The following is a 24,927-nucleotide window of genomic DNA, read 5'->3' as shown; positions in this document are numbered from 1 at the left end:
TATGCCTATTATCATCATTAACATTATAGTAAAACATTGTGCTTGTTATACAAAAAGAAAAGAGAAAGAGAGAGAGATATGTGTGTTGTTCTTTATTATTTGTAACTGGCTTTACAAAATTATGCTTTAATAAATTATTGGAATTATTGTCCTCTATTTTATGTTGTCTTTGCGAATTTATTTGAACACACAAACAGTGGTAGAAAGTAACTAAGGGAATGTATTTAAGCACTGTAGCTACTTAAGTACAATTTTGAGGTACTCCATTTATATTTCCAAATTATACTACTTTAGACTTCCACTACATTTCAGAAAGCAACAGCAGCATTAATTTCAAATGATTCACTAACCTTATTTCACACAAAAAAGAGCAAAGGTTAGAGAAAAGTCACAAATCTTATGAACTCACTACCTGACTATATAGGCTATAAGGTGTTAAAACTAGCAAAATGAGTAAAATGCTGCTTAGAATTGAAGAAGAGTACTACAGCATCCAAGGAAAACATGCACACAGTGGCGCACACACACGCATTCCTCTCCTTTGTCGTTGCGTCGTTGGTGCGTAACGAGTGTGCGTCAGGATTCGGCGTTTGGCTCCTTCTCGGGTAAGTTCACTTCTCGAGTTTGAGCAACCAAAACGTTTCCTGTTTTTGCTCTCACGGGTTTTTCAAATCTTCTCGGACAAAAATTTTGAAGAATAACATTAATCGCAACAAGAATCTGGAATTCTCTTTTCGCAGTGGTGTGGCGATGGATTCACGGACTGCTCTCCTACTTCTCTTCGGTTTGGCGACAGTTGTCGCTCAGTCTTCCTCACCTGGCATAGGTAGGAGGAAGAATCATTAATGGCTGATCTGTGCTCTCCATTTGATTTAATCGCCTTTAGCTGCTTCGTTATTTTTACGAGGTCTCAGGTAAAAAGTAACTGATGCAAGTCCACACCTGATTTATTGAGGCTTTTCTTTGGCAAATCATTTTTCATAGTTCTCTTGGGTCTTACACTTTCTGTTGAACAGTGGAAATAGAACAGGACAATAAGCAACCAAAATCTTTAATTGAGCTTCCATTGTTTGTATTTCTCATAAAATGATTACGAAAAGTAGAGGCTATGTTTCCGCTTATAAGAGACACATGAAAACAAGATTATCAGTGATTGCATTGATATAATTGTGCTTCTGCCAGTAACATATCTTTGTGTATTGTTGAAACCTCTCAGCAGGAACAACGAGTTTTCAGTTCACAACCCCCCCTCAGGTTTTTTTGTTTGAGGAAGAAACCAGCAGGAGTAGCCACTAACAAACCAACCACATGAGAATGAGACTTTTGTTTACACCTCAATTTTACAGAAACCAATTTTAGACAAACCCAGCTCTTGTCTTGTGCACTGTGCTGATAATAATAACATAACTGGTCAGAAGCCTTCTTGTGTGTTTACTGTGCCGTGTCTCCTTGGAAAATGTCCCAGGAGGATTAGCAGTAGTTACCAAAACCACAGTGAGCACAGGCCTCCTTTAATCTGTTTCTCATATTTTCAGCTAATATTAGAGGAATTTCTCTACTGGGGCAAACACGTTTGTACCTCCACCATCATGTTGACAGAGTTTACTCCTTTATTTACTTTCTGTAGATTATTTTGGTTGTTTCAACTAACCAGACTTTTCCCCCCTACAGTGTGTGAGGCAAAGAACGGGACAAGCTGCGAGGAATGTCTGAGCAATGTGACGGTAAGTCCTGGGGAAGAAAATCTTTTGTGTGTATGTGTGTGTGTGTGTGTGTGTGTGTGTGTGTGTGGCTCCCCCTTCACCTCCACACCTGTTAGACTGGTTTGATGCGTAATAACCGTGTGTGCATGCTACAATTGCCCGAAGTATCTAACAATTCATTCTTTGTTCAAATAATAAAGAGGTAAGTATGTGCTTTTGTATTTTTTTTACAGTGCTTGTGGTGTCAAACAACCAAGGCGTGTGTCACATATCCAGGGAGGACCATCCTTCCACCCCATGCCCTCTGTCCACTGAATGAAGCCCGCTGGGGGCTCTGCTGGAGTAAGAGAGCAACACACAACACATACAATCAAACTTTTTTCTACGTATACTCAAATATACATTTTAAAGAAGACAAAAGCTTGTGCTGCTCAGGGCAAGGTAAACAGAATTGCCAATGGTAATAGGTTGGTAATAGGTTACTCACTTATTTGTCTGATGGGTTACGTAAGGTTAAGGGAACCCATAACAATTTAAAATGATATAAAATAGAAAAAGCAGTAAAGCAGTGTCTTTGCTTTTGTAAATGAATTCAATAATTAATCCATTTAAAAATAATAGTTGCTGAATTTTCTGTTAATCAACTTATAAATTAATTGACTAATCATTTCAGCTCTTCTCCGATGGCTGTAAGATAGAGATAGATAGATAGATAGATAGATAGATACTTTATTGATCTCCAAGGGGAAATTTAAGGTCCCCATAGCTTAAAGACATTACACACATATACGTCATAAACAGGATGATAAAAACAAATCCACATGAATAATATGGACAATAAAAGAAAAGATACTAAATACAAATCCACATGAATGGACTAAGGAATGTATAAGCATGAGATGCTTGCAGTGACAGGGCAGGGACTGACCCTGTAATTCAGTATGCATGGTAAGCTAAGGTGCTCTATGAAAGTGTGTGTCATGGTGGAAGTGCAAATAAGTCCAATAGTGCAAGGATAAAGTCTAGAAACCAGCATTAAACATCAACAATATAAGAGAAAAAACTATAGCAGTGCAAGGATAAAGTAAAACAAAAGACAGCGTTACATATTGGCATTATAAGGGAATAAATTAGATAATAGGATAGACACAAATCAACAGTCGATATTAGAGGTTTGAAGTAAGAGGGTTCAAGTATTACTCAGTCTAGGCTGGGTGAAGGTGGGAGGGAGGGGTTGTACATGGGCTAATATCGCCTGTAAACAGTGTAAGCTGTAAACAGTGGGCCAGTGGACAGTCAGTAAATAACTATTGTTATTGTTGTTGTTATAGAAGGTAATGGAAGTGGTGGAGGTGGAGGAGAGGCCCTTTTGTGAAGCAATTTACAGTTGTATGGCCCTGGGGACAAATGTCTTTCTCAGTCTGTCAGTTGTGTTGGGCGGTGTGCGTAGTCTTAAGCTGATCATGCTCTTCTGCCTTGTTGTAGTGCTGTGGAGTGGATGACATTGTCCAAAATTGTTGAGCAGGGTCCTTTTTTTTATCTGATATTAAAGTGATGCGCCCACAACAGAGCCAGCTTTCCTTGCTCTGAGAGATATGCTTACATACATGCAATTTACACAGAAAAGTTAAAGTGTCGGTATATTTAACCTTTTGCAGGAACGCCCTGATTACATTCACACAGTTACACAATCATACCTGGAAGCTGCCCAGTACAACCACAGTCTGATCTGCTGGCCACTGAGCAGCTCCACTGGAGTGTTTGGAGGTTAAGGGCCTTGCTCAAGTTACATATATATATGTAACTATAGTATAGTATAACTTTTTAACAAGGTAACTTTTGCAACTAGTCCTCTTTTGCAACTTTATAACCACTTGATAACCACTATAGACGGTTATAGACGGTTTACAAACCAACTAGTAACACTTAAAGTGTTAGGAATAATCATCAATTTACCATCTAGTAATGATGGCTATTATAAAGTGTTACCAGAACATGTTATACACATTACAGTGCGATATGAATATGCTAAGATATATACTTTATTTATATGTGGAGCAGTTATATTTGGAAAAATATATAGTGCAAGTACAATAGTGAGACATTGCTCACAATGGACAAATGCAAGGGTCCTTAACGTCTTTAGGCTAAAGACCTGGAGCTGAAAAAGAGACAAAACAAGGACCACCTACTAATACAGTATTGTATAAAATTAAGTTGTATAGTAAACTGGGCCTACAATAATGTGTAGGGTGGCCCAAAGCCTTTACACATAGCTTTTTATGGTGCATACAATCAGGGTTCAAAATTAACTTTTTCGTCCGCCAGCCAAATGCCCAGTGAATGTTTAAATTTTACCAGCCACTTAATAGATTGCCATTGCTTTTTGGCTAATGAATGAAGCAAATATACCAGCCACTTGCATATTCAACTAGCATTTGGCTAGTGGATTTCCTGAAGTTTGAACCCTGCATCAATACTAAACTATTAAATGAATTGCAGACATTCATATAGTTATACATCATGCTTTAATACATGTGGCACGGTGAATACTTAAGCTTAACTGTATCCGTGGATGGCTACCTCAGTTGCTAGCTTACCTATAAACCAGTAAGCTGATTTATCTTTGCCAATAATATGTTGGATTCATCTTAATGTATATTTTTGAGACATTTCAATAAAAAATAATGAACAAAAAACGTTCTGAAAAATGATCAAATAGTAATTTGGGCCCAAGACCCCCTGTTGAAGATCATTGGTCTAATACAATCCAATATATTTAAGAGACACATTTATGGTGCTTCATATGGTTAATATCCATGAGCCTTGGCAAGCACATTGAGGTCAGACTGCAGCAAAATGCTGCTTACACATTAACACAGAATATAATTAAACATTCTTCTGTTAAACTTTTGATTCACATTTTACTTCACATATTTCCTTTTACTTCTGAAAGCAGAATCCAGGACTTATACGTATGTCTTTCACTAGACTGACCTTAATGTCTCCAGTCTAAAAAATAACATTTCAATCAAGCAACATTACAAGTGGTTAAGATCAGTTGTATTCACCTTGCAAAATACGTAGAAAAAATAGAACGATTACAGTGATTCATGTCAGGGGAAAAAGCAAGAAAAGAAAAGGTACAATACGTATTTTTTCTATCATGAAGGTAGGTTTTTGACTGTGGATTCCCTCTTAACTTTGTCATCGTGTTTCTCTGTCTTGGTCTGTAGTGAATTTCCAGACATTGATAATCACCTTGGCAGTGCTCGGAGGAATTATCATCATCGCCTTCCTGGTCTGCCTGTTCTGCTGCTGCAAGTGTGAGAACTTTGGGTAAGTGTGCAGTGAGCTAAACAACCCTTATTGCTCGATATGACTGATGCTGAAAGGAATTTTCAACTATATTCATAGAGAACTTATATCATTAACTTTAAGTAGAAAGGAAAACTTGGACAATACTTATGTCTTGTTGCTAAATGACTATTTACTGTAACATGTCTCTTTTCTAGCATTTGGCATTAGACATTAGGCATGAATAAAGTAATATACAGTACACACATACAATAACTATAACAGCAATTGTATTTAAATAAGAATTCTTTCAAAATCGTAAGAAGAAACAATGTATCTATAGTAAAACTATTAAGATGTTTATCAGGTTCTGTGCTGGGTATGAGGTTTTCTTGGTTTTGGAAGTTAACCCCTGAACCCATCTCTACCACTCACGCTGTTCATTTATGTTTCTATGCATATCTAATCCAATCACATTATCAACATAGGCATCACACAGCCTCTTTAGTCAGTGGAATGGGGACAGTAGCATCTCCTGGGTGGATTATACTTGGAAATAAGTCTGCATGATGATATGGGATATGGGGGATATGGGGTGTAGCATGGGCTAAAGAAGAGCACATTAGAACTCTGGATATGTGACACACGCCTTGGTTGTACGACACCATAAGCACTGAAAAAAAGATGGCTAAAGAAGAACACATTTTGGAGCGGTTTCAAATCACAGGGCGGATACACAAATTATGTTTCACTTTTGTTAACATTGCAAGATAAGACATTTGTGTTGCATTCATGCAGTGTTGGAATAATCGGAAAAAACAAGTTCCCAGCTGGGAAAGTCGTACGTTGAGAGATAGGGCATGCCTTGGCGGAGGCCTGTGCTCTCTGAGTGCCCTTCTAGTTGTATCCGTGGCCTGTCAGAGATCAAAGTTACAAATAGTTATGTTTAGGTATACTGTAACTACAAAAATGACTGTGGTTATGTTTGGTTAGAACTGGTTAGGTTCAGGTACACACACACACACTTATTGTCACAGGTGGTAAAGTATGGGTTTGGTGTGTTAAGGCCAAAGTAAGAACTTACTGTTGGATGACTGCCTTTGTTAATCTCTCATGACTTCCTTCATATAAGTCTGGAGCTAAATTTATCACAAGGTAATGTTATGATTTGATTTCTGTTACGTGTGAACTATGTGGGGAGATTTTATTCTAATCGTGAAGATAATATGGCCACATCTTTTTTTAATCATAACCACACTTTGGTCTTGTGTTTGTGTGTCAGATCCAAGAGGTCGGAGGCCAAGATTCAGAAACAGGTCAATAAGACGAAAACCAAGCAGGAAGAAAGGTGAGAAATATTGTTCTGTGAATCATTTAGGGTGTAACACAGTTTCCAAGCCTGACTTGGTTTCTTCTTTTGTGAGTGTATATGATGCATCTCTATCTATAGTTTACCACCAGTGGCTCCCCTGTGCACAAAGATGTTTCAAGAGACATTAAAGCATTTCAGTCTGATTGTCACGCTGCATCTTAACTAAACTGTTAAACACAATCCGACCCCCCTCTCTCTCTAACGCCACCATCTTCTCCAAGCTCTCCCATCGCGGACGATTTACAGGTTTATCAACGACACAAGAACAGTTTCTTCCCACAGAGCTATCTCCCTCATGAACAAAAACAACTCACACTGCTTTGAAATAGAAGGGTATAAAAAAAAGTAAAGGTAAAGGTAATGCTGCTGAAATTTATTTCCTGCTATACTGTGGTCCCATGTTAATGTTTCCACGTACACAGTCAGAATCCAGCCAACCAGGGTTGACAGGGCCTGGGTCTATGCACATCTTAGACTTAGACTTCTCTTTATTAATCCTTTTGGGATGACTCCCGCGAGGAAATTGAAAGTTCCAGCAGCAGTTTTAGCAAGAAAAAGAAATAAAAAAGAGATAAAAAAGACAGTATAAAGACAACAAAATAACAATAATAAAAATAACAACAATAAGAACATTCGTCAAATAAACAAAGAAAAGACCATAAATAATTATTAAAGTGTCAGTGTTGAGTCCAGTGTTAAAGTGATAAAGTGACCAGGTGTGAATTTAAGTCCAGGTGTGCATGTATGTATGTATGTATGTATGTATGTATGTATGTATGTATGTATGTATGTATGTATGTAGGTATGTATTGTCCTCTCTGCCCTATTTCCTCCTCCCCCCTAGTGAGGAGTTGTATAGTCTGATGGCATGAGGGACAAAGAAGGGTGCATCTTAGGGTGCGTCTTAGAGTGCATCTTAGAGTGCATTTCAACATTTCTCTTGTTACAGCTCTCATCTGGTCTCTGTCTCAGTGTGGGAGATTCTCATCGTTTACAACCCACAGGACAGTGGACACGCCAGGTGTCCCGGTTACATTGTTGGTCCTGATCCATATCAGTGTTTTCCTTTATAACATACTGCCTACGTCACAAGGTTACCAGCCCAAACTGGTTTGGTGGCCACATAAGGAATGTTTTAGGAATGTGAAAAATATTATTGTATAGTCATTGTGTTGCTCAGAAGACAATGTTTTGTCCCTATAGGAGAACAGAAATGAAACAGAGACATGAAGAAATCCGGAAGAAATATGGTGAGCTCTCTCACTCGATAACATCCCTTTTTCTGTCTTTTTCATATAAATACCAACATAGTGCAGATGTGTTTCTCTGTTTTGTAAATGCTTAATGTAGGCTTTAAAAACTTTAAAATCTTTTTCTGGTTTACACTTGACAGAGGTTGTTAAAAAAAACATTTAGGAAAATTTGCTTATTTGCTTTTTTGCCCAAGGTTAGATGAGAAGAGTGATACAACTCTCATGTTTGTACAGTAAATACAGCATGAAGCTACCGCCGGTTAGCTTTGTGTTAGCCCTAAGTTTGGAAACAGAAGGAAACAGCAAGCTTGGCTCTTTCCAAAAGTAACAAAATCCACCTACCAGCTGTTCTAAAGCCAAAGACATTATATTTAGTTTGTTTTATCAGTACATAAAACAAAGGGTGAAAACTTCATGTTACAGGAAGTTAAGTATCAGATTTCTTTGTCAAGTGAAGTAACTTCCTGGAGTCTCCTCTGGTTGCCTTGCAACCTTACAGCGTCCCTAAAAAATGTTGTTTTTACACTTTGGTTTTGGATTTATACAAGTGCAGTATAACTCCTCAGTGAACTTTAGATTTTATTTCCTTCAGACAGAGCCAGGCTGGCTGTTTCCCCTTGTTTCCAGTCTTTAAGCTAAGTAAAGCTAACCAGCTGCTGGTGGTAAAGCTTCATAGTTACCTGACAGACATGAGGATGCGGATCCTCTCCTCTAACTTTCAGCAAGAAAACAAGTAGGCCTTCACGTATGCCTCAACATCTCACACTACAATTTTCAATCAATGCACGACTTTACTGATTTTGTTATTTTTCTCCAGGTCTAAGTGGGCAAAATCCATATTCCAAATTTGCATGAGAGGATCTGTAAACTGAGATTTACAACACGACCATTTTTTTTTTTTCTCACACAACCACCCATCAACATCCTGTCTAGTGGTTGTGAAAAGGAGATGTGTAAATTAATGTAGACTATAACTTAAGACAATTTGAGAAAGGTGACAGTAGTTTGGTTAAGGCAGTCTCATCTGGCTTCTTCCAGCCAACAGGAATGTTGTATATGATGTGATGACATAAGAGGCTGTATCCAAAGGCTAGAATGGACACTAGAATAGGCAGAAATGTTCTTCAAGACTATAATAGTCAATCCTGTGGCTCATATAGCATCAGTCTACTTGCTAGTTGTTAGAGACTAGACTGTAATGTTTTTAATCAATTATTTAAGCCAAAAATACTTACCTTTATGGGTCCGTCTGGTTGATCTGGCAGCCATTGTTGCCGGCTGCACAGTGTATTCCGGCGACCTCTTACTTTTAAGTAAGCTCACGGCTTGGCTTGAAAATAAGGGGTATGTCGCCCTTCCCCTTAGCCCTACCCCTCGATCAAAAGGGGTATTGGGACAGCCCTTACACTCACATTAACGCGCAAAACTAATGGGAAGGGGAAGGGGTAAGATAGAGAAATGAAATTCCGCCTAACTCTTGAGGTAATCGTACAGAATAGAAAGAATCCAGTTTGGTTGCTGTTTAATTCTTAATTCTTTCTGCATATTGTAGCAGTGTAACCTCCTATCTCCATGTTTCATCATTTGAATTTCTTTTCATAAATCAATGCTATTGGCCTTTTTCGTATGTGTGTTTCACAAATATTTAAACAGTGGCGAGGCAATTTTGTCCGACTTTGTCAAAAGTTAAATAGCTCAAAAAAATATTTTGAATTTAGCCTTTTTCTTCATTTCCTAAAAAAGCAACAGTTTTGGACATACAAGTTTTTCGCCCGAGAGCGACGATATGCACAATTTCAGATATGATCCATTTTGCTCCTTTGTGTTGCTGCTGATTTAGAGATATACTTAAGAAATGATAACCTATTTTTGTACTTTGCGTGATTTTAAATTGACATATTCCTATTCTGAATGTAGGAGGCCATGTTTATTGTACCTGCTGTATGTTCCACTGACAGAAATTGTTTTTAAGGTATTATGTTTGGTCAAAATTTAATCTTCACCCTTGCATCCAGAATTTGTAAGTAATCATTACCTTAAGTTGAATGTCTGCCTAAATTCACCTGTATATCCTGCATAAAAACAAAAGCCCAATAAAAGATTTGTAATTCATAATTCCTTCAGTGGTGCTGGACTTTTGTTGTTTCTACTATGCCTGTATTGCACTTTTACACAACATTTGCTTCATATTTAGTATTTTGAGCTATAAAAAAAGTGAAAGTAAATTGATTAAAACTGTAATGGCTCTCGTACACAATGCATCACTTGGGAAAGTTTAAATGCTGACAACACTTTGGAGGCTGAAGGCTGACACCTGCTGTGTGATGATGGATGATGTAGATTTTTTTTATATCTTGTCCCATTTTAGGCCAAATACTGATCATTTATGTCAGAATTTATCCTTAGCATAGATCAAATATGAAATGAAAGAACTCTAATAATAAATCAGCCGGCAATAATGTGCTAGTGAATTTTCCAAAATATTTGACATTGCTGAATCATATTTTTGTAAAGAGGTGATTGATATTACCAAAGACAATTAACAAGTTCTAGTGGTGACCCACCACAGTGATGGCAAATGTAACTCTGTACTGTTGGCATTAATATTTACATTTCTGAAAGAAAAGTTTTGTTTTTATTGTCAAATACTAGTTGGAGTCAGTACATTTTAATGTGCTAATATGATATATGATTATTAATGCAAAACATTTCATTTGTTTGGTTTTCGATAATACTTTACTGCAACTAAAACAGGGATTATAATAACTGTAATTGTTATTTCAAAATACCACATGGCACAAAAGCTTTAAGATGATAGAGGTATTCTACAAGGTTGTCCAATCAATCTTTTTTGCTGTAAATACTATAAGGTCACTAAACATTCAGAAATAACAACAGAAACAATTAACAGTATTAAGGTATGGAAAACAAAATGGATGCAGCTGATTAATGATGTTGCAGTATTTTTGTGTTACATCTCAGAAATGAGAAAGGCAAAGGGTTGTCTCAGAGTTATCACTTGTTAGAGGTCTGTGGTTAAATTGTAAAAGAAAAAAGCATCAAAAGATGTTTTTAAATACTTTACCTTTACTTTTTATACCCTTCTATTTCAAAATGTAAACCTGAAAAAGATTAGTCTCTTACCATGTACGTGTGTGCCTTGTATTTATTCTTAGTTCTCAATTCAAGACCTGTTAAAATGGCACAATGCAGTCAGTAACATGGGAAAGGAATTCAAGTTGTTAAAACTACCTGTGCCAATAACATTCTGAAGAAAAAACGACATGTTTAAAACTTCCTATTTTTGCTGGTGTATCAGGTAATTCTCTCTCTCTCTCTCTCTCTCTCTCTCTCTCTCAGTTCTGTGGGTGATGATGCAATTTTCAAAGCCATAAGGGAATTTTAGATTGAAATGTGAAAAGTATGTTGTACAAGCAAATCAATAAAATAAAATAGATCAATGTCATTCATATGTGTGTGTGTGTGTGTGTGTGTGTGTGTGTGTGTGTGTGTGTGTGTGTGAAATATATACACACATACAAGGTTCAAGGTTCAAAGTTATTTATTAGTCATGTCGTCATTTGTCATGTCATTGCAATACAATTCTTAGGCCCCACACCCTATAGTTCAAGTTAAGATGTTGGGCTAAAATATAAATCAGGTAATATAATTTTCGTAAACATTACTGCTAATTAATAAAGCTGAATGTAATGTGTGTGAATAAACAGTTTTACAAATACATGCTAGTGTACGAGTATTACCTTCATAGGTTCTTTACTTCGCGTGCTCGAGTATTTTGCCCAGGTGCGCGCTCACGTGTCCGCGCTCCCGCGGTTTAGTAGTCACGTGGTCCTCTCAGAGCCAATCGTTGATTTGTAACTTCGATCCAAAGCGCGCACCCGAGAGCGGAGGAAAAGAGAGGACAGAAGGCGGCACAAAGACAAATATAGCTCAATTAACCGATTATTTTGAAATCCCGCACACAAAAATACAGCCAGGATGTCAGAGGAAAAGCCAAAGGTAAGATATAAAGGTTTAAAGAGCTGTAGATGTTTAGTGATTGCTGAGTCGAGCTCCTGCCAAACCATTTCTCAGATGTGCAATCTAAAATGGCCTGGTTTGCACGTTTCTCTGAATCGGCGCAGTGTTTGTTTCGCAAATGAATGAGTTCACGCACAATGTACATCAATATTTACATTCACATGCGCTTACACACGGCTCTGTAGATGTAAATATGAGGTATTCCGTCCCGCTATCTAGAGTCACAACGATTGTGAGCAAAAATGTCAACTACAATGATTGTCATTTGCGGATTTTTTCTTTGTCGAAACGGGACCACGCTATGTCCGCAAAGCCGCAAATGCCGCTACTGCAGCAGCAACAAAAAAGCGCTAATGGAGGTGAGGTAACGTACGCATATAAAACCTAAAGTAACATAGCCGTGCTGTTCGAGTTGTTTTAAATGTGGCAGTGCTTGTTTTGCCTCAGCACAGCAGAACAAAATTGCTAGCAGCGTTAGCCGGAAGCTAAACTCAGAATCGGTCTTAAAGGGCTGTCGTGCCAACCACCTAGCCCTGAGCTAATCATGCTAACGTTAGCATCTGTGACTGAAGCAACATACTATTGTAACCTATTTAGCTGCCTGCATTATTTTGCTCAATGTAAGTTTGTTTTGGTTAAAATATGTCTACGAAACAATGTAACAACATTCCTTTACCACACATCGTGTTTATATCGTGAAATGTCTTCTAAGCAGGCTATATAAGCTTGAAGTCTGGCAACGTTTACGTTACTGACATAGCTACGTCTCTATTTTTTGTAGTGTATCTGTTGACTCTCGTGTAAGCTCCTGATTGTAATGTCTGTGGTATCTTTAACTTGTAACCTGCTGGTTTACATGATGTTAAACATGGTTGTCTCTGCAGGAGGGAGTAAAGACTGAGAACGATCACATCAACCTTAAGGTTGCAGGGCAAGATGGGTCGGTGGTCCAGTTCAAAATCAAAAGACACACACCGCTCAGCAAACTAATGAAGGCGTACTGTGACCGACAGGTGAGCTGAAAGCCCAGTGACTGATTTAAAATGTCTTCCTCTCTAACAACTCCCAACAGCATACAATTATTTGTGATTTGCTGCAACACATCAGGCAGCCACCCCATTAGTTGTACACTTCACAACAAAGTCCTTTACACATCCTCATGTCTGTTGTTGTTCCTGCAGGGTCTCGCAATAAGGCAGATCAGGTTCAGGTTTGATGGCCAGCCTATCAATGAGACGGATACACCTGCACAGGTAAGATGTTATGCTCTAGTCACCAGTATATTCTCTTTAAACATTGCAGAAATGATCTTTATACTTGACGGTAACACATTCGAAAAGCCTGTCACTATTGGAGACTTTTGTTTAACATTGACTCCACAATTTAGATATTCTGCCTCTCTGAATAGTTTTAAATCATAGTTTTGTTTTACATTTTTTTACCTGTTCAATTATTGTTCATATCCACTAACTGGAATCTCTTTCCCTCTGCTCCTTTCAGCTGGAGATGGAAGATGAAGACACCATAGATGTTTTCCAGCAGCAGACAGGCGGGCACTGCTAAGCCCTCCCCACCTCATTGACGGCCACCCTCAGACCACGCCCTCAGCCACCTTTACTGTCCCTCCCCTCCCCATCGCTCCTCTCAGCCTATTATTATTATTATATTATTATTATTATTATTATTATTATTATTTCTTCAGTTTAAAGATGTCTGTCATGGTTTTTCGTCAGTTGTATGGGGAGAGGGGGCTCCTCAGCTGTTTATGTACCGTCTCAGCCAGGACTGAACTTTTGTGCGTGTCAACAGTTTCTCTGCTGGCCAATCAGGACAACATTTCCTCCTGGTACCGCATGCTGTGATTGGACCAACAGCACGTCACAGCTGTTCCTGGTTTGTCAGTGCTTCTCATTCACTCTCCAGTGAAAGCATAGTATCCAGTAGTTTGTCACGGTTTTCATCCATCGGGGTTGAATGCGATGCTCCCCAAGTTTGTGCCCGGGGTCACAGTCAGTGGGCATGAAAATGTTTTGAAATGGAAGCACTATCTGAACTTAATACACACCCGCCTTCCATTTCACTTTGCTTTCATGTGTTTTTTGTCTGAACGGTGACTCCTGCTCCTCTGTCAAAAAGGTATTTTAATTCTCTGCATTTTAGGTGCTTTTGCTAAGGAGTTCTGCAATGTTTTTGTATTTTTTTTTGTTTGTTTATTCTTTAAGTATTAACACCCAGGGGTCTTGTTGATTTTCCAGTACAGAAGTATCAGAATGGATATTAGATAAAAGTTGTGTGGCTTTTCCAATACTCCAAAGACCGAACTTCTGTTTCATATTTGATGTACTTTGATCTCTCTAAAAGCAAACTGAAAGGTCAAAACTGTCACATTTTAAGGGAGTTTGTATTTCATTATTTGCTTCCTCTTTCATATCTACTTATTAAGAAAGGTTCTCTGTGGGTATCTGTAGTACAGACTTTTATTCGCTCATCCAGACAAATTCCTATTTAGGGGAGGGAAATATAATTTCTCTTTTGGTTGGAGTTGGTTGGTGTCTTCCTGACTGCAGTTTTGCCAACAGTGAAGATTTATACCAAGTGGTGTTAAGTGTCTCCAATATTTTAAAGTTCAGAGAATGATGCATGCAATTTGTTGCATATCGGGAGGTCAGGGAGGCCAACCAAAAGAGTTTGAGATAAGTGTTCTGTACCCACAGGGCCCCGTTCTTTGTATGCAGATAATGGCCTAACGTAAGCTTGGAGATTTCAGTTGGGTCAGGATTAAAATGTTTGTTGTTGAAGCAAGTAGTAAACCGTTTTCACAATTTTAATTTTCAGACAGGGCTACATCTTTCTTTAGAGGCGCTCATTGATTATTGTCATAACTGAACAGGGTTTGAGTTAAGCAGTCATGAAACAACAAAATAAAAGCAATGTCATTTTAAAAAGTAACTTGTTTGGCGTATTATAAACTCCTGTTTAGACAAATTGATTTACTAAAGATGCAACATGAGCTGCAGTTGCAATTGGCTATATAAATAAAAACCAATACATTTAAATATTTGACAAATGTTTAAAACAGTTTTATCTGTACTGCTATCTGCTGTGTCAAATATTCACTACTGTTTATTTGGGCCCCAATGAATATATAACTACATTTTATTTACTACCCAACTCTCATCCCTCACACAGCCATTGACAACAAGCATTTGACAAAACTGGTACAGAGATGTGCTAAATCTGCGTGTGATCACTCTATATAGGACGTGCCTCTGCACAAGCTAATCACAAGTAGCAATCTTGGTTTTAGCTTTCCTGTCTCACAAAATAAGAGCACAGTTATCAAGACAGCCTTCACTTCCATTTAAAGAACCGAGTTAGCTGGACAAAAATCTTTTGAGCTGGCTAACAAACAAGCTAAGCCATGTAATGTACAAAGAACGGGGCCCACTTCTTGTCATGTTATTTGTTTCTACTGATTTGTACATTATTTGTGGTCTTTTACTACTGTATACAATAAATATAGTTTGGTACTCAGATTTTTCTGTCGCATGTATCATTTTGTATTTGTGTATTCAAAAAAAATGAAAACTAAAATGTTTATTTTAAGCTTACAATTATCACTGGGGATAGGATGGTTCTTCTTTCTTTCAAAAAAAATAAAACCACTGTATACTTGTTTATAATACAAAAAATCACCAGGCAGCTTTAAAATGAGAAAATTGACCAGTTGACCGGTATTTATCCAATCTATTTTAAGAGTTAACTGAAGGAGCCTGCACGACATCCTCTGAAAGCTCCTTCCATGCCTTTACAGCGCAGGTAATAAATGAATGGCAATATATTTTAATCATTTAATAGGATTCTGACTCAAAACCAAATAATGCATCATTTATAGCCTAAATTAAATGACCGTCCCTTGATGTGCTTCTATAAAAAAAAAAAAATATATATATATTTATCTATGAAGCCTTTTTAAATGCAATCATTTAGCCTCACTGTTGGCTGCTGTACTGTACACTTTGTCACTTGTCAGCGCATGGCTGTCATTGAATTATAAATAGTTGGCATGTGGACCATTATGCAAAACAGGGTTTTGATTCCCACTGAGGCCCAGTCTGCTAAAAATGTATGCCCAAGTACTTGAGATTTAAACATTGCGTGGCTTGAGGAAAATCAACAGCTAGGTGGTGCCAGTGAGCTATGATAGTCATATTTTGTGTCTGGTTTGGTTTAATTATGTCATAAAACAACATCCACATAACACACTTAAACTGATATGAAACATGGGCATGCGGGACATAAGTAAGTAATAAAAGCAATAAAGGAGTTCTGCATAAAATTGAAGAATAGCACTGGATTTAAACAAAAGTTAAAATAACTTATTTCTGAACCAAAAACTTTAGATTTCACTTAAAGAGACAAAGGAACCCTAGATTGAATGCAACAGGCTATAAAAAGATATGCTGATGTATGATAATTTGGCCTGATTTAGAACCTTAGATCTCATCTGACACACTGAGTGAATGGTTAGGCTATTCAGTACAACTGGAACAGTGATAAGACTGACAGCAACAGTCGATGAGTCAAAGCAGGAATAAGGAAAAGCATGTGCACGAGTGGACAATGTACATGTACTTTTCTGCATTCAAACAGGGCCTTCTGAAACTCCATGCCTGGAAGGAAGAAAGATTAACGAATGAATAGAGGGGAGATAGTTGATATCTTTTATCCTGATCTGTGTGTAGTCTACGATCTTAATGTGGGCGAGAAGAAGAGAGACAGAGTGCATTTGCCTTGTAAATGTGCCGGTCGGTGGATGAGAGGATTCAGAGAGATCAGACACAAGCCGAGATGCCGACGTCTCTCAAAACACACTGATTATTACATGAGCACCTAGTAACCAACAAACCAGGGTCAAATAGACTTTATAATGCTATTAATATGTTGGGTGACCATCAACATTTTGTATTTAAGTAACTTTGTATTTAAGAGTCAAATTCCTATGCTTTACAAGTCATGTCATGTCAACTTTATTGTCAATTCTGGCAGACATACAGAGCAATTGAAAATACACGTACAACAAGTATAATATAAAAGATAAGTAATATGTACAAAACCCCAAGCAGGTTAAATAATGTAATAAAAGTATTATGTTTTATTATTGAGACTTCAAGCAATATGTGTAGATCTTTTAGGAAAACATCCTGGTTTGAGACTTTAATAGCTGGGTTTATGCACATACCTCGGTTTATCAGGTAATAAACTATGGGAGAACAGCTAATATGATAATAGCTCAGCTCATACCCATCTATCCATTATTAGTGGACCAAAGGTCACATTGTTTTTAGCTTGCCTTTTAATTTTGTTATGTCTGTTGAGGCCCCTTTCGTGTAATACATGTCTGGAGGAATTTTTCTTTTGACAGAATTGTTTTCATACTATTACATTAAAATGTTCTGCTGGTCTGTCAGTCAGTCAGTGGGTCATATACAAGCATGCACACACATACAGCAGCAGCAGCGGCAGCTAACCCCTCTGGCAGATCTGTGTCATCAGAGGCAGTTGAGGGAGGATGAGTGACAGGCTGGTTAGTGATTTGCATGTCTGTGGTGTTTAAAGGGAGCTGCAGGTGCAGGATTCTCCGCACAGATGAATGGATTCGTCTCCGAGCCCAGATGCTCTGGGTTTATTTTTCTGCTCTTTGTGAATCTTAGGTAGCTTGCTTAGCCTTTGATGACTTTAAAGAAGGTTTGTTGGCTAGACATTTTACTTTGGTTCTGAAGACTCACTTGGATCAATATGAAGAACACACAGTTGCCCGGTGTGTATTGTCACTTAAGATAGAGACAAAAGGAGCAACACAGAGAAAAACCTTTGAAATGGAGACATTCGGACCAACTGCCAACTGAATCAAACAGGCTTTTTGGGATGACATCGCTCATATTTATGCACTTCCTTCTCCTGGGGTTAAGGGCCATTGGCACCACCGCAGACACATGGAGACGCTGCACAGGTATAGTACCATTTTATTCTATTTTAACCTCAGCTTTCCTCTCCATTACCTCAGCTTACTTCAACACATCTGATGTTCAGTTAATGATTTGTTCAGTGGGATGGTTTATGGGTTCATCTAAAAACCCGGGAAACCCCTCCAGCTAAAATTCTTTTGGATAATTCCAACTGTCTATGTCTGCTTACAGTACAGTGGGTGGGTGTGTGTGCAGTATTGCTAGAATATTAACTTAAATTAATATCCACACACAAGTACAGACATAGGATGCGGTTAGGATTCCACAATATACGTACATCAGAATATCAGGACGAGCAGGATGCATGTTTATCCGATGCCTCATCAATTCCAGAGCAATTATCTTCTATTATTCGCTTTCTTTTTTTAAATAACAACCCCTCCTAAAACCTCCTGTAGCTTCACTTCCACCTGGGGCTATTTCTCACACACCAAGGGGGGTCAGGGACTCCCACATTAATTTATTTATTAGTTTATAGCAGTTGTACCGAACCTTTTTAACGTATGTCCCCTTAAAACAAAGCTGTGTCTGCTTGTGACTACTTTGTCAGTGGTAGAAGAAGTGTTCAGATCCTTTACTCAAGTGAAGGTACTACTACCACCACACTGTAAAAGTACTCCAAGAAAAAGCCCTGCATTGAAAATGTTGTACTTATAATCAGGAAAATCTACTTAAAGTATTAAAGGTAAACATACACAAAGTGTCATGTCATCAGATTCTATTACTGATTAAGTAAGTGCTTACTGGGTAAGCAGCTTTTTACTGTATATGCCCTGTAACTCACGATTATTTAAAATAGATTTATCTGCTTTTCCATTTTCTCTATGAATCGTTTGGTTTGTAAAAATACAGAACATTGTGAGATTTGTTTGTCACAATTACCCAGAGCCCAAAGTGAAACCAGAGATTTTGCATGAAAAAACAAGTGTAAGTACCTCGACTGTAAATACAGTGCTTACTCTGATTCCACCAATGCCTATGTATCACTTTTTGAAACCTGTAGAAAAATCTTAAGTGAAACATAATTTGAGTAGCAGATAAATTGATGGGGATCCCAACCTCCCTGACCTCTTTATTTGCTTATTGTCTGCAGATTTCCCCCCCCTGGATCTTCTGTCTTTTGTCCTCGAGAGGGACACCTCCAAACTCGTACCAGGGGTGCACATGAAGCAGGCTGGAGGAGCGAGGGGCGTGCATTTCTCAAGCCCTCATAGCTCCATGAGCTTTCCTTCTTCCCAGCTGCTGGTGAACTGCGACCTCTTCCCTAAAGAATTCTCCATTGTTCTGACATTAAAAGTCAGTAGCATTGCGCCTAAGGTGAGCATTCACATTTATCAGAAACACCCAGTACTGAATGCCACTGGTTGAAGAAGTACTCTGATTTTTACTTAAGTGAAAGTACCCATACCAGAGTGACAAAAGACTCTGTTACAAGTAAAAGTCCATGCAGTCTATGCAGCATTGTGGCTGTGGACGTGATTGTAACAATGCACTGTACTTTATAAACTCATTAAAAGTTTTTAATCTATTAATCTGAAAAGTGACCGGTAGCTATGACTGTTAAATACATGCATTGATTTGAAGTGTACATTTCTCCTCTGAAACGTAGTGGAGAAGAAAAAAAAATGCAATTGAAAGTATAGGGTTGCAGCTTACAACTATTTTCATCAGTGATTAATCTGCAGATTATTTTCTCGAATAATCAATTTATCATTGTTTAAAACTGTACTTAGGTACAGTACTTGAGTAAATATACTTTTTTACTTTTCACCCTTGCCATACTGTACAGTGTGTCTAAGTGGTTCTCCCCATTTGCTTTTCAGAGAAATGAATACATCTTTTCGTTAATGGAGCCAAAAAAAGTAGAGAAAAAAAGAGTGGGGAAAAAGGAAGAGGAGAGGGAAAAAGGGAACATTTTGCAAAGGAATAAAGAGAGGGGTGTCAGTGGAGAAGAGCAACATAGGGAGAGGCGAGTCACGAGTAATGAGGAACATGGACGGGTCATCCTGGGACTGAGGCTCTCGAGAAAACATCTGCACTTCCTTTTTAGAAGTCACAGAGGGGGGGTAGAGCGTTGGGTGTTTCGAGGCGACCGGCTGGCTGACAACCAGTGGCACACTCTGGTTTTAGTCGTCGGTAGTCATCACGTCAGGCTCACGGTGGACTGCAGTTCATCCCTGGAAATGTAAGTTCATATTTTCTTACTTGTTTTTCTCTGTTTACTGGGTGGGTCTGTCTCCCACCATCCTCTCTTCCTGTTGCCTCTGAATTCCCTTGAGGGATAGTAGATCCTTCACCACAATACAATGGCACTGCTCCAAATCTGCTCAAGCCCGGCAGTCATATCACAGTGTCCTGACAGTATGTGATAGATGTTTTTTAGTGGAAACTGCCTCTGGCACACAGGGGAGGAATATCAGCTCCCATATGGTGCCTATGTAATACTATTCCCATCTTAGTCCTACAAACAGAATAGACTACTTTAATTACAGATGCTGCATGTTCATTCATAGAAGGAAAACACCTTACTTCAGCTATTAGAAATAATAATTAATCAATATAGTTTTTTCTATGGCAAACAGTGTTCCCTCCAGGCCATTCCCCTCAGACCTCAACATTCAGGGATCGAGATTCCACATTGGTAGTAGGGGAAGATGGAAAGGCTTGTATTCAGTAAGATTCCTATTTTGTTATTACTAACTTTCATGAGAGATAAGCTGCTAAAGCACCCTTTTTTCTCTGAAACAGTTCAATCTTTTCCTTCACATCTGCTGCCCCATGTACAGGGTATGTTGCGACAGCTGGTTTTGGTGCCAGGTTTGGATGCCACCCATCACATCTGCCCCTCTTCCCACCCCCAACTAGCCGTTCTGTCGGTACCACCGCTTCTCTCAGACCTGCCTGTCATGGGGAGGGAGGGAGAAGACCACGTAACTTCTTATGGTAACTTGCAGACACATTTCACAAGACATTTGATACAGTCTGATTAAAAAGACATGCCATTTATGTTTTCTTGCTTCCTCGCCTCCTTGATTGTCTTTGTGTTTTGATCATGAACTGTCAGAAACAGAGGAGCAAGTATCAGTGGGGTTGGAGCGGCCATGCTCAGAGCCTCTACAAGGCCAGATGTGGTTCAATCCGCTCAGCAAAGGCCTCTACCTCTGCAACGGCATGGTGTGGATCACCGTGCTAGAGGGTGAGAATCCAACCATCCGATCATGAGCAAGTTGTTACTCAGTTTTACATTAAAACAATTCTCGCCTCTCCTTTTACTCAGATCATAAACGACTAGACTACTTGTTGGAACACCAGGTCCTCACTACCAGCTCAGAGACACATGATGTAGAGGTATCCTTCCATTTTGTAAAATATTATCGTACATTTGTTGCATCTAAAGGCTCGAGAGAGGGAAAATATTTCATCTTTAGGGAAGTCTTGTGTTTTTTAGGATCAGGGGTTACCAACCTAGGGGTCACGAGATAGAGCTATTGCGTCACATGATGAATACGACAATAGACAATTAAGTGTATTTTCCAGTCTTTATATTCTTTCATTTTGTTTTTGTCTGATGAAACACAAGATACGCATCATGTGACAAGGGGTCATGAGTAGAAATTGATTTGTATTAATGGATCACAAGAACAAAACAGCTTAGGAACAATTGTTCTACAGCACTTTGTTCCTTTGCTCAAATTTGAGGTTTTTGATAGATAGAAAGCTGTCCTAACATTGAATCTGGTCAATCTTAGTTGGTTGTGATTGATACTTTTCTCTGGTGCAATCCTACTTTTGATTTTCAGCATAAACATCTTGTGCAGCCTTGATTTTTCACTTTTATCTTGTGATTTTCTTCACCCATACATTAGCTGTCCAAAAAGTACTTTTTTTTCATTGTTTTGTTTTTCATCCAATCTTTAGGTGTTCCAGGTACCTGGCATAGGTCTGATGGCTGCTATGGCGCATAGGTCGACCTCTGGCTCGGCGGTCTATCTGTGGAGCCGCACAGGTTTCCAGCTCTACCAGAACATCAGCACATATGAAGCTCTGGCTTGGAGACACTTCAGCATGGGAAAAAAGGTATATGACAAAAAAAGAAGAGATGAGTTATTATGAATAGAGTTTATCCACTTGGTGAAAGGAGTGTGGAGAGCTGATATTCCTTGTGTTTTGTTACTTTGATCTAGATATATCTGGTGGTGTCTAACTCTGGAGGAAGGCCAGACAAGCCTCAAAAATCCGAGACAGACTATTCTGTTATTTACAAGTGGAGCAAAAGAAGAAAGCGGTTTGTGCGGTTCCAGACTCTGCAGACCCACTGTGCACGGGACTGGGAGGCCTTTAAAATCAACCGACAAACCTATCTTGCTGTGGCCAATCACAGACAAGGTAAAAACTAAATATCCATCAAATCACTACTTGTTATTGTTAACCTGCAAAAATCCTGGCATGACATTCAATAAATATCTAACGTGTGGCATTCTCTCTCTTTCTGGTTTGACTTGCAGGTGATAAAAATCACACTATAGACAGCGTGATATACAAATGGAACAGGTTAACAAAGTCTTTTGAGGTTTACCAGATGCTGCTGACGTCAGGGGCCTACGACTGGGAGTTTTTCACAGTCGGACCATACCATTTCCTGGTTGTCGCAAATGCCTTTGATGGAGTGACCACTTCTGTAGACTCAGTCATCTACGTTTGGGTTAATGGAAGCTTCCAGGTGTTTCAGACAATTAAGGTACGTGGATGAACATAAAATGGCAAATAAATGGAGAATTGGCCTGAAAAAAAAAGCCTGAAAAAACTCTATCCCAATCTACGGTAAATTTGGAAGGTGTTTGAGTGAGGGTGTAAATTACACTTAATAGCTCTTCAATGTAGCATTTTGCTGCATGATTCATCTTCTCTCCACCTGGGCTTTGATTTCCTCTGGTGAGATGTGTATCTTTTAGATGAGATCTTGTCTGTATGCACAGAAGGAAGGGAACACAAACGGGGAGAGATAAAAGGGTAATGAAAGAGAGATGGGAAGCAAGGAACGGGCGTGTCCATGCATTTAAGACAGGGCGCAAAAATAGAATGTGCGGTTTCCCATGATTTGCTTGAACGATAGCAGTGCTTTGACATGCAACTGATAGTGAATCGTATATTTGAATTTAGCCACATTTAAGGAGGTAGTGTTGACACATTAATAGTTACATGAGAAACCATGAGGAGATGATTTAGGGGAACTCCACAGCTGGATGTTAGGCTTGTTAAGAACACCTGGGGGCATCTGCAAATTAATCATGTAAAATAATCCACAAAAGAGTGGAAATGTATAATTTTGGCACTTGTTTGACATGTATTACTTTCTTTCCTGTTCAGCTCTCTGTCATTGTTCAAGCAAGCAATAGCCAAAGAAGTAGGTAACTTTACTCAAGAAAACCTTGGATGGTTTCTCTCTTTGTCAATCTAGACGTTCTGCGCCACAGACTGGGAAATGTTTCAGATTGGCAGTAGAGTCTTCTTAGTTGTCGCCAATGGACACAGATTCCATGGTAACAGACCAAGTCGATATGACATCAACTCCACCATCTACGAACTGGACATGATTGGACAGCTGTTTGTCCGCTTCCAAGATATTGTCACCTACAGGTACAGATGTGCAAACACTTCCGTATGCCAGGTGCACGTATACAGACAGACAATGAGAAGACTTCCTGTGTAATGACGTGTTGTTTGCTGCCATTTCAACCTCTCACCATCACCACATACCTTTCTGTCTCCCCAGTGCAGTGGACTGGGAGTTCTTCAGCCTTGGGGAGGAATACTATTTGGTTGTCGCTAACTCCTTTAATGGGGAATCCTACTCTCTCAACAGCATTCTCTACAGGTACTCAACTTGTTAACAACACTCCTCCCAGTGTGAAATAATTGATCCATTCTGATTGCCCTCAAACTTAGTTGTTGTAATGTACATTTATTATCCTCCTGTGAGCCAGACTAGTGAAAGCCCACCAGCACTTTTCACATTTGAGGATATATAAGGAACTAGTTAATTTTGTGTCTGGAGCCTTTGATGCAAATACACCTTAAATTGATTTCTCTGCTCTGTTTGTTTTTAGGTGGCAGGGATATGAAGGATTTGTTCCTGTACACTGGCTTCCAACGATTGGGTGCAGTGACTGGGAGTTTTTCAGCTCTAAAGGAGAATCATATCTGATCTATTCCAGTGCCAAAGCACCTCTCTCCAAAGTGTTTAAGCTGAAAACCTACTAGGCAAAAAAAAAAAGAGTGTGCATGTAGCTTCGTTTGTGTGTGTGTTCATGTTGTCATTCTTTGTAAGTGTCTGTATGTTACTGTGTGAGAACCGTAGACTGCATGTCAGAACATGTTTGCGATAATATTTGAAATGTGTGAGTGTGTTTAAGTAATGTGCCCTTACAACTGTGTTTGTTCTAAACTTACAGTCAGGGCTGTAGTAACCCTGACGATGACCTTAATATTGTTTTTGTTACTGTTTGTTGTTTAACAACCTGAGGAGGATTTTACATTCTACGATTAAACAGAAATTGCACATGGTGGTATTTGAAGAACAATTCTGATATTTCTTAGAGTAATTAAATATGACAGTTTTAGGCAAGAACTATTTATCAAAGTGACATTTGTTAAAAGGATTTAGGTTGTCTACACAAGAATTACAACATAGAATATCCTACGGTTTGAAACTTAGTTCAGACCATCATGCAGGGAGATAAAAAGTATATCATTCAGAAGTGAAATATATTAATAAAATGAGAACAAATATAAAGCAATGAGAAAATTTCCGAGATTTTTTTGTGGAGTTACCCCACACCGTTAACCATCAGTGAGAGGTCAACCACTACTGTACCTCATTTTAACAGAAATGTCACAAGCACACGATTTTTATGAGAATAGATCTGTATACTTGTTTGCATTGTCTGAAAGAAATGTAAATGGCTCAAGCCAGCCTCTGTGAGATGTTAATCTTTCTGTAAAACCATTTAATATGAATTATATTTGGCATTTTATCAACTAAAATGTATGTTATCATACAATTTTGACAGATTGTTACCTATTACAAGAATTATATATAATTATATTATATTGACATTACAATAAAACAGAATTTATATGTTTACATGCAAGACAAGAGCTGTTTATGCATTGGCTAATATTCAGCTATGTTCATTTAGAGCTTGTAGTGCGCCGACATGGGTGGGTGGCAA

At 38.6% G+C, this 24,927-nt stretch overlaps 3 protein-coding genes and 1 long non-coding RNA gene across 4 annotated transcripts; all 4 read left to right on the top strand.

Moving 5' to 3' along the window:
• Nucleotides 1-503: 503 nt before the first annotated feature.
• LOC116679863 (pituitary tumor-transforming gene 1 protein-interacting protein) lies at nt 504-9,740 on the top strand. Its single transcript, XM_032509351.1, has 8 exons — nt 504-605; nt 741-826; nt 1,672-1,724; nt 1,937-2,045; nt 4,940-5,042; nt 6,283-6,348; nt 7,576-7,622; nt 8,443-9,740. The coding sequence occupies exons 1-8, from the start codon at nt 505-507 to the stop codon at nt 8,478-8,480; spliced, it is 603 nt and encodes a 200-aa protein (XP_032365242.1). The 5' UTR covers nt 504; the 3' UTR covers nt 8,481-9,740.
• LOC116679868 (uncharacterized) lies at nt 2,384-4,395 on the top strand. Its single transcript, XR_004329523.1, has 2 exons — nt 2,384-2,710; nt 2,761-4,395. It is a non-coding gene; the product is annotated as an uncharacterized LOC116679868 (long non-coding RNA).
• A 1,738-nt stretch (nt 9,741-11,478) lies between the features above and the next one.
• LOC116679867 (small ubiquitin-related modifier 3) lies at nt 11,479-15,202 on the top strand. Its single transcript, XM_032509353.1, has 4 exons — nt 11,479-11,645; nt 12,551-12,679; nt 12,848-12,919; nt 13,167-15,202. The coding sequence occupies exons 1-4, from the start codon at nt 11,625-11,627 to the stop codon at nt 13,227-13,229; spliced, it is 285 nt and encodes a 94-aa protein (XP_032365244.1). The 5' UTR covers nt 11,479-11,624; the 3' UTR covers nt 13,230-15,202.
• A 2,123-nt stretch (nt 15,203-17,325) lies between these two features.
• Nucleotides 17,326-24,839, top strand: LOC116679862 (thrombospondin-type laminin G domain and EAR repeat-containing protein). The gene is made up of 13 exons (XM_032509350.1): nt 17,326-17,679; nt 18,789-19,012; nt 19,519-19,880; nt 20,278-20,368; nt 20,482-20,638; nt 20,760-20,891; nt 20,973-21,043; nt 21,614-21,772; nt 21,880-22,081; nt 22,201-22,433; nt 23,154-23,332; nt 23,469-23,570; nt 23,803-24,839. Exons 1-13 carry the CDS (start codon nt 17,595-17,597, stop codon nt 23,954-23,956), a joined length of 2,151 nt encoding a protein of 716 aa, XP_032365241.1. The 5' UTR covers nt 17,326-17,594; the 3' UTR covers nt 23,957-24,839.
• Nucleotides 24,840-24,927: the final 88 nt, after the last annotated feature.

This window comes from Etheostoma spectabile, unplaced genomic scaffold (genome assembly GCF_008692095.1).
Source record: "Etheostoma spectabile isolate EspeVRDwgs_2016 unplaced genomic scaffold, UIUC_Espe_1.0 scaffold00018250, whole genome shotgun sequence".
Taxonomy (NCBI): domain Eukaryota; kingdom Metazoa; phylum Chordata; class Actinopteri; order Perciformes; family Percidae; genus Etheostoma; species Etheostoma spectabile.
The sequence above is the reverse complement of the archived record's forward strand: the minus strand, read 5'-3'. Positions and strand labels throughout refer to the sequence as shown.

Bases quoted from the DNA above. Each gene is read 5' to 3' on its own strand.
- LOC116679863 (XM_032509351.1), top strand. From the start codon at position 505: ATGCACACAGTGGCGCACACACACGCATTCCTCTCCTTTGTCGTTGCG. The intron at 6,349-7,575 runs GTGAGAAATATT...TTGTCCCTATAG, and splicing joins AAAACCAAGCAGGAAGAAAG to GAGAACAGAAATGAAACAGA. The intron at 7,623-8,442 runs GTGAGCTCTCTC...ATTTTTCTCCAG, and splicing joins AGAAATCCGGAAGAAATATG to GTCTAAGTGGGCAAAATCCA.
- LOC116679867 (XM_032509353.1), top strand. From the start codon at position 11,625: ATGTCAGAGGAAAAGCCAAAG. The intron at 11,646-12,550 runs GTAAGATATAAA...TTGTCTCTGCAG, and splicing joins TGTCAGAGGAAAAGCCAAAG to GAGGGAGTAAAGACTGAGAA. The intron at 12,920-13,166 runs GTAAGATGTTAT...TGCTCCTTTCAG, and splicing joins AGACGGATACACCTGCACAG to CTGGAGATGGAAGATGAAGA.
- LOC116679862 (XM_032509350.1), top strand. From the start codon at position 17,595: ATGACATCGCTCATATTTATGCACTTCCTTCTCCTGGGGTTAAGGGCC. The intron at 17,680-18,788 runs GTATAGTACCAT...TATTGTCTGCAG, and splicing joins CACATGGAGACGCTGCACAG to ATTTCCCCCCCCTGGATCTT. The intron at 22,434-23,153 runs GTACGTGGATGA...TTGTCAATCTAG, and splicing joins AGGTGTTTCAGACAATTAAG to ACGTTCTGCGCCACAGACTG.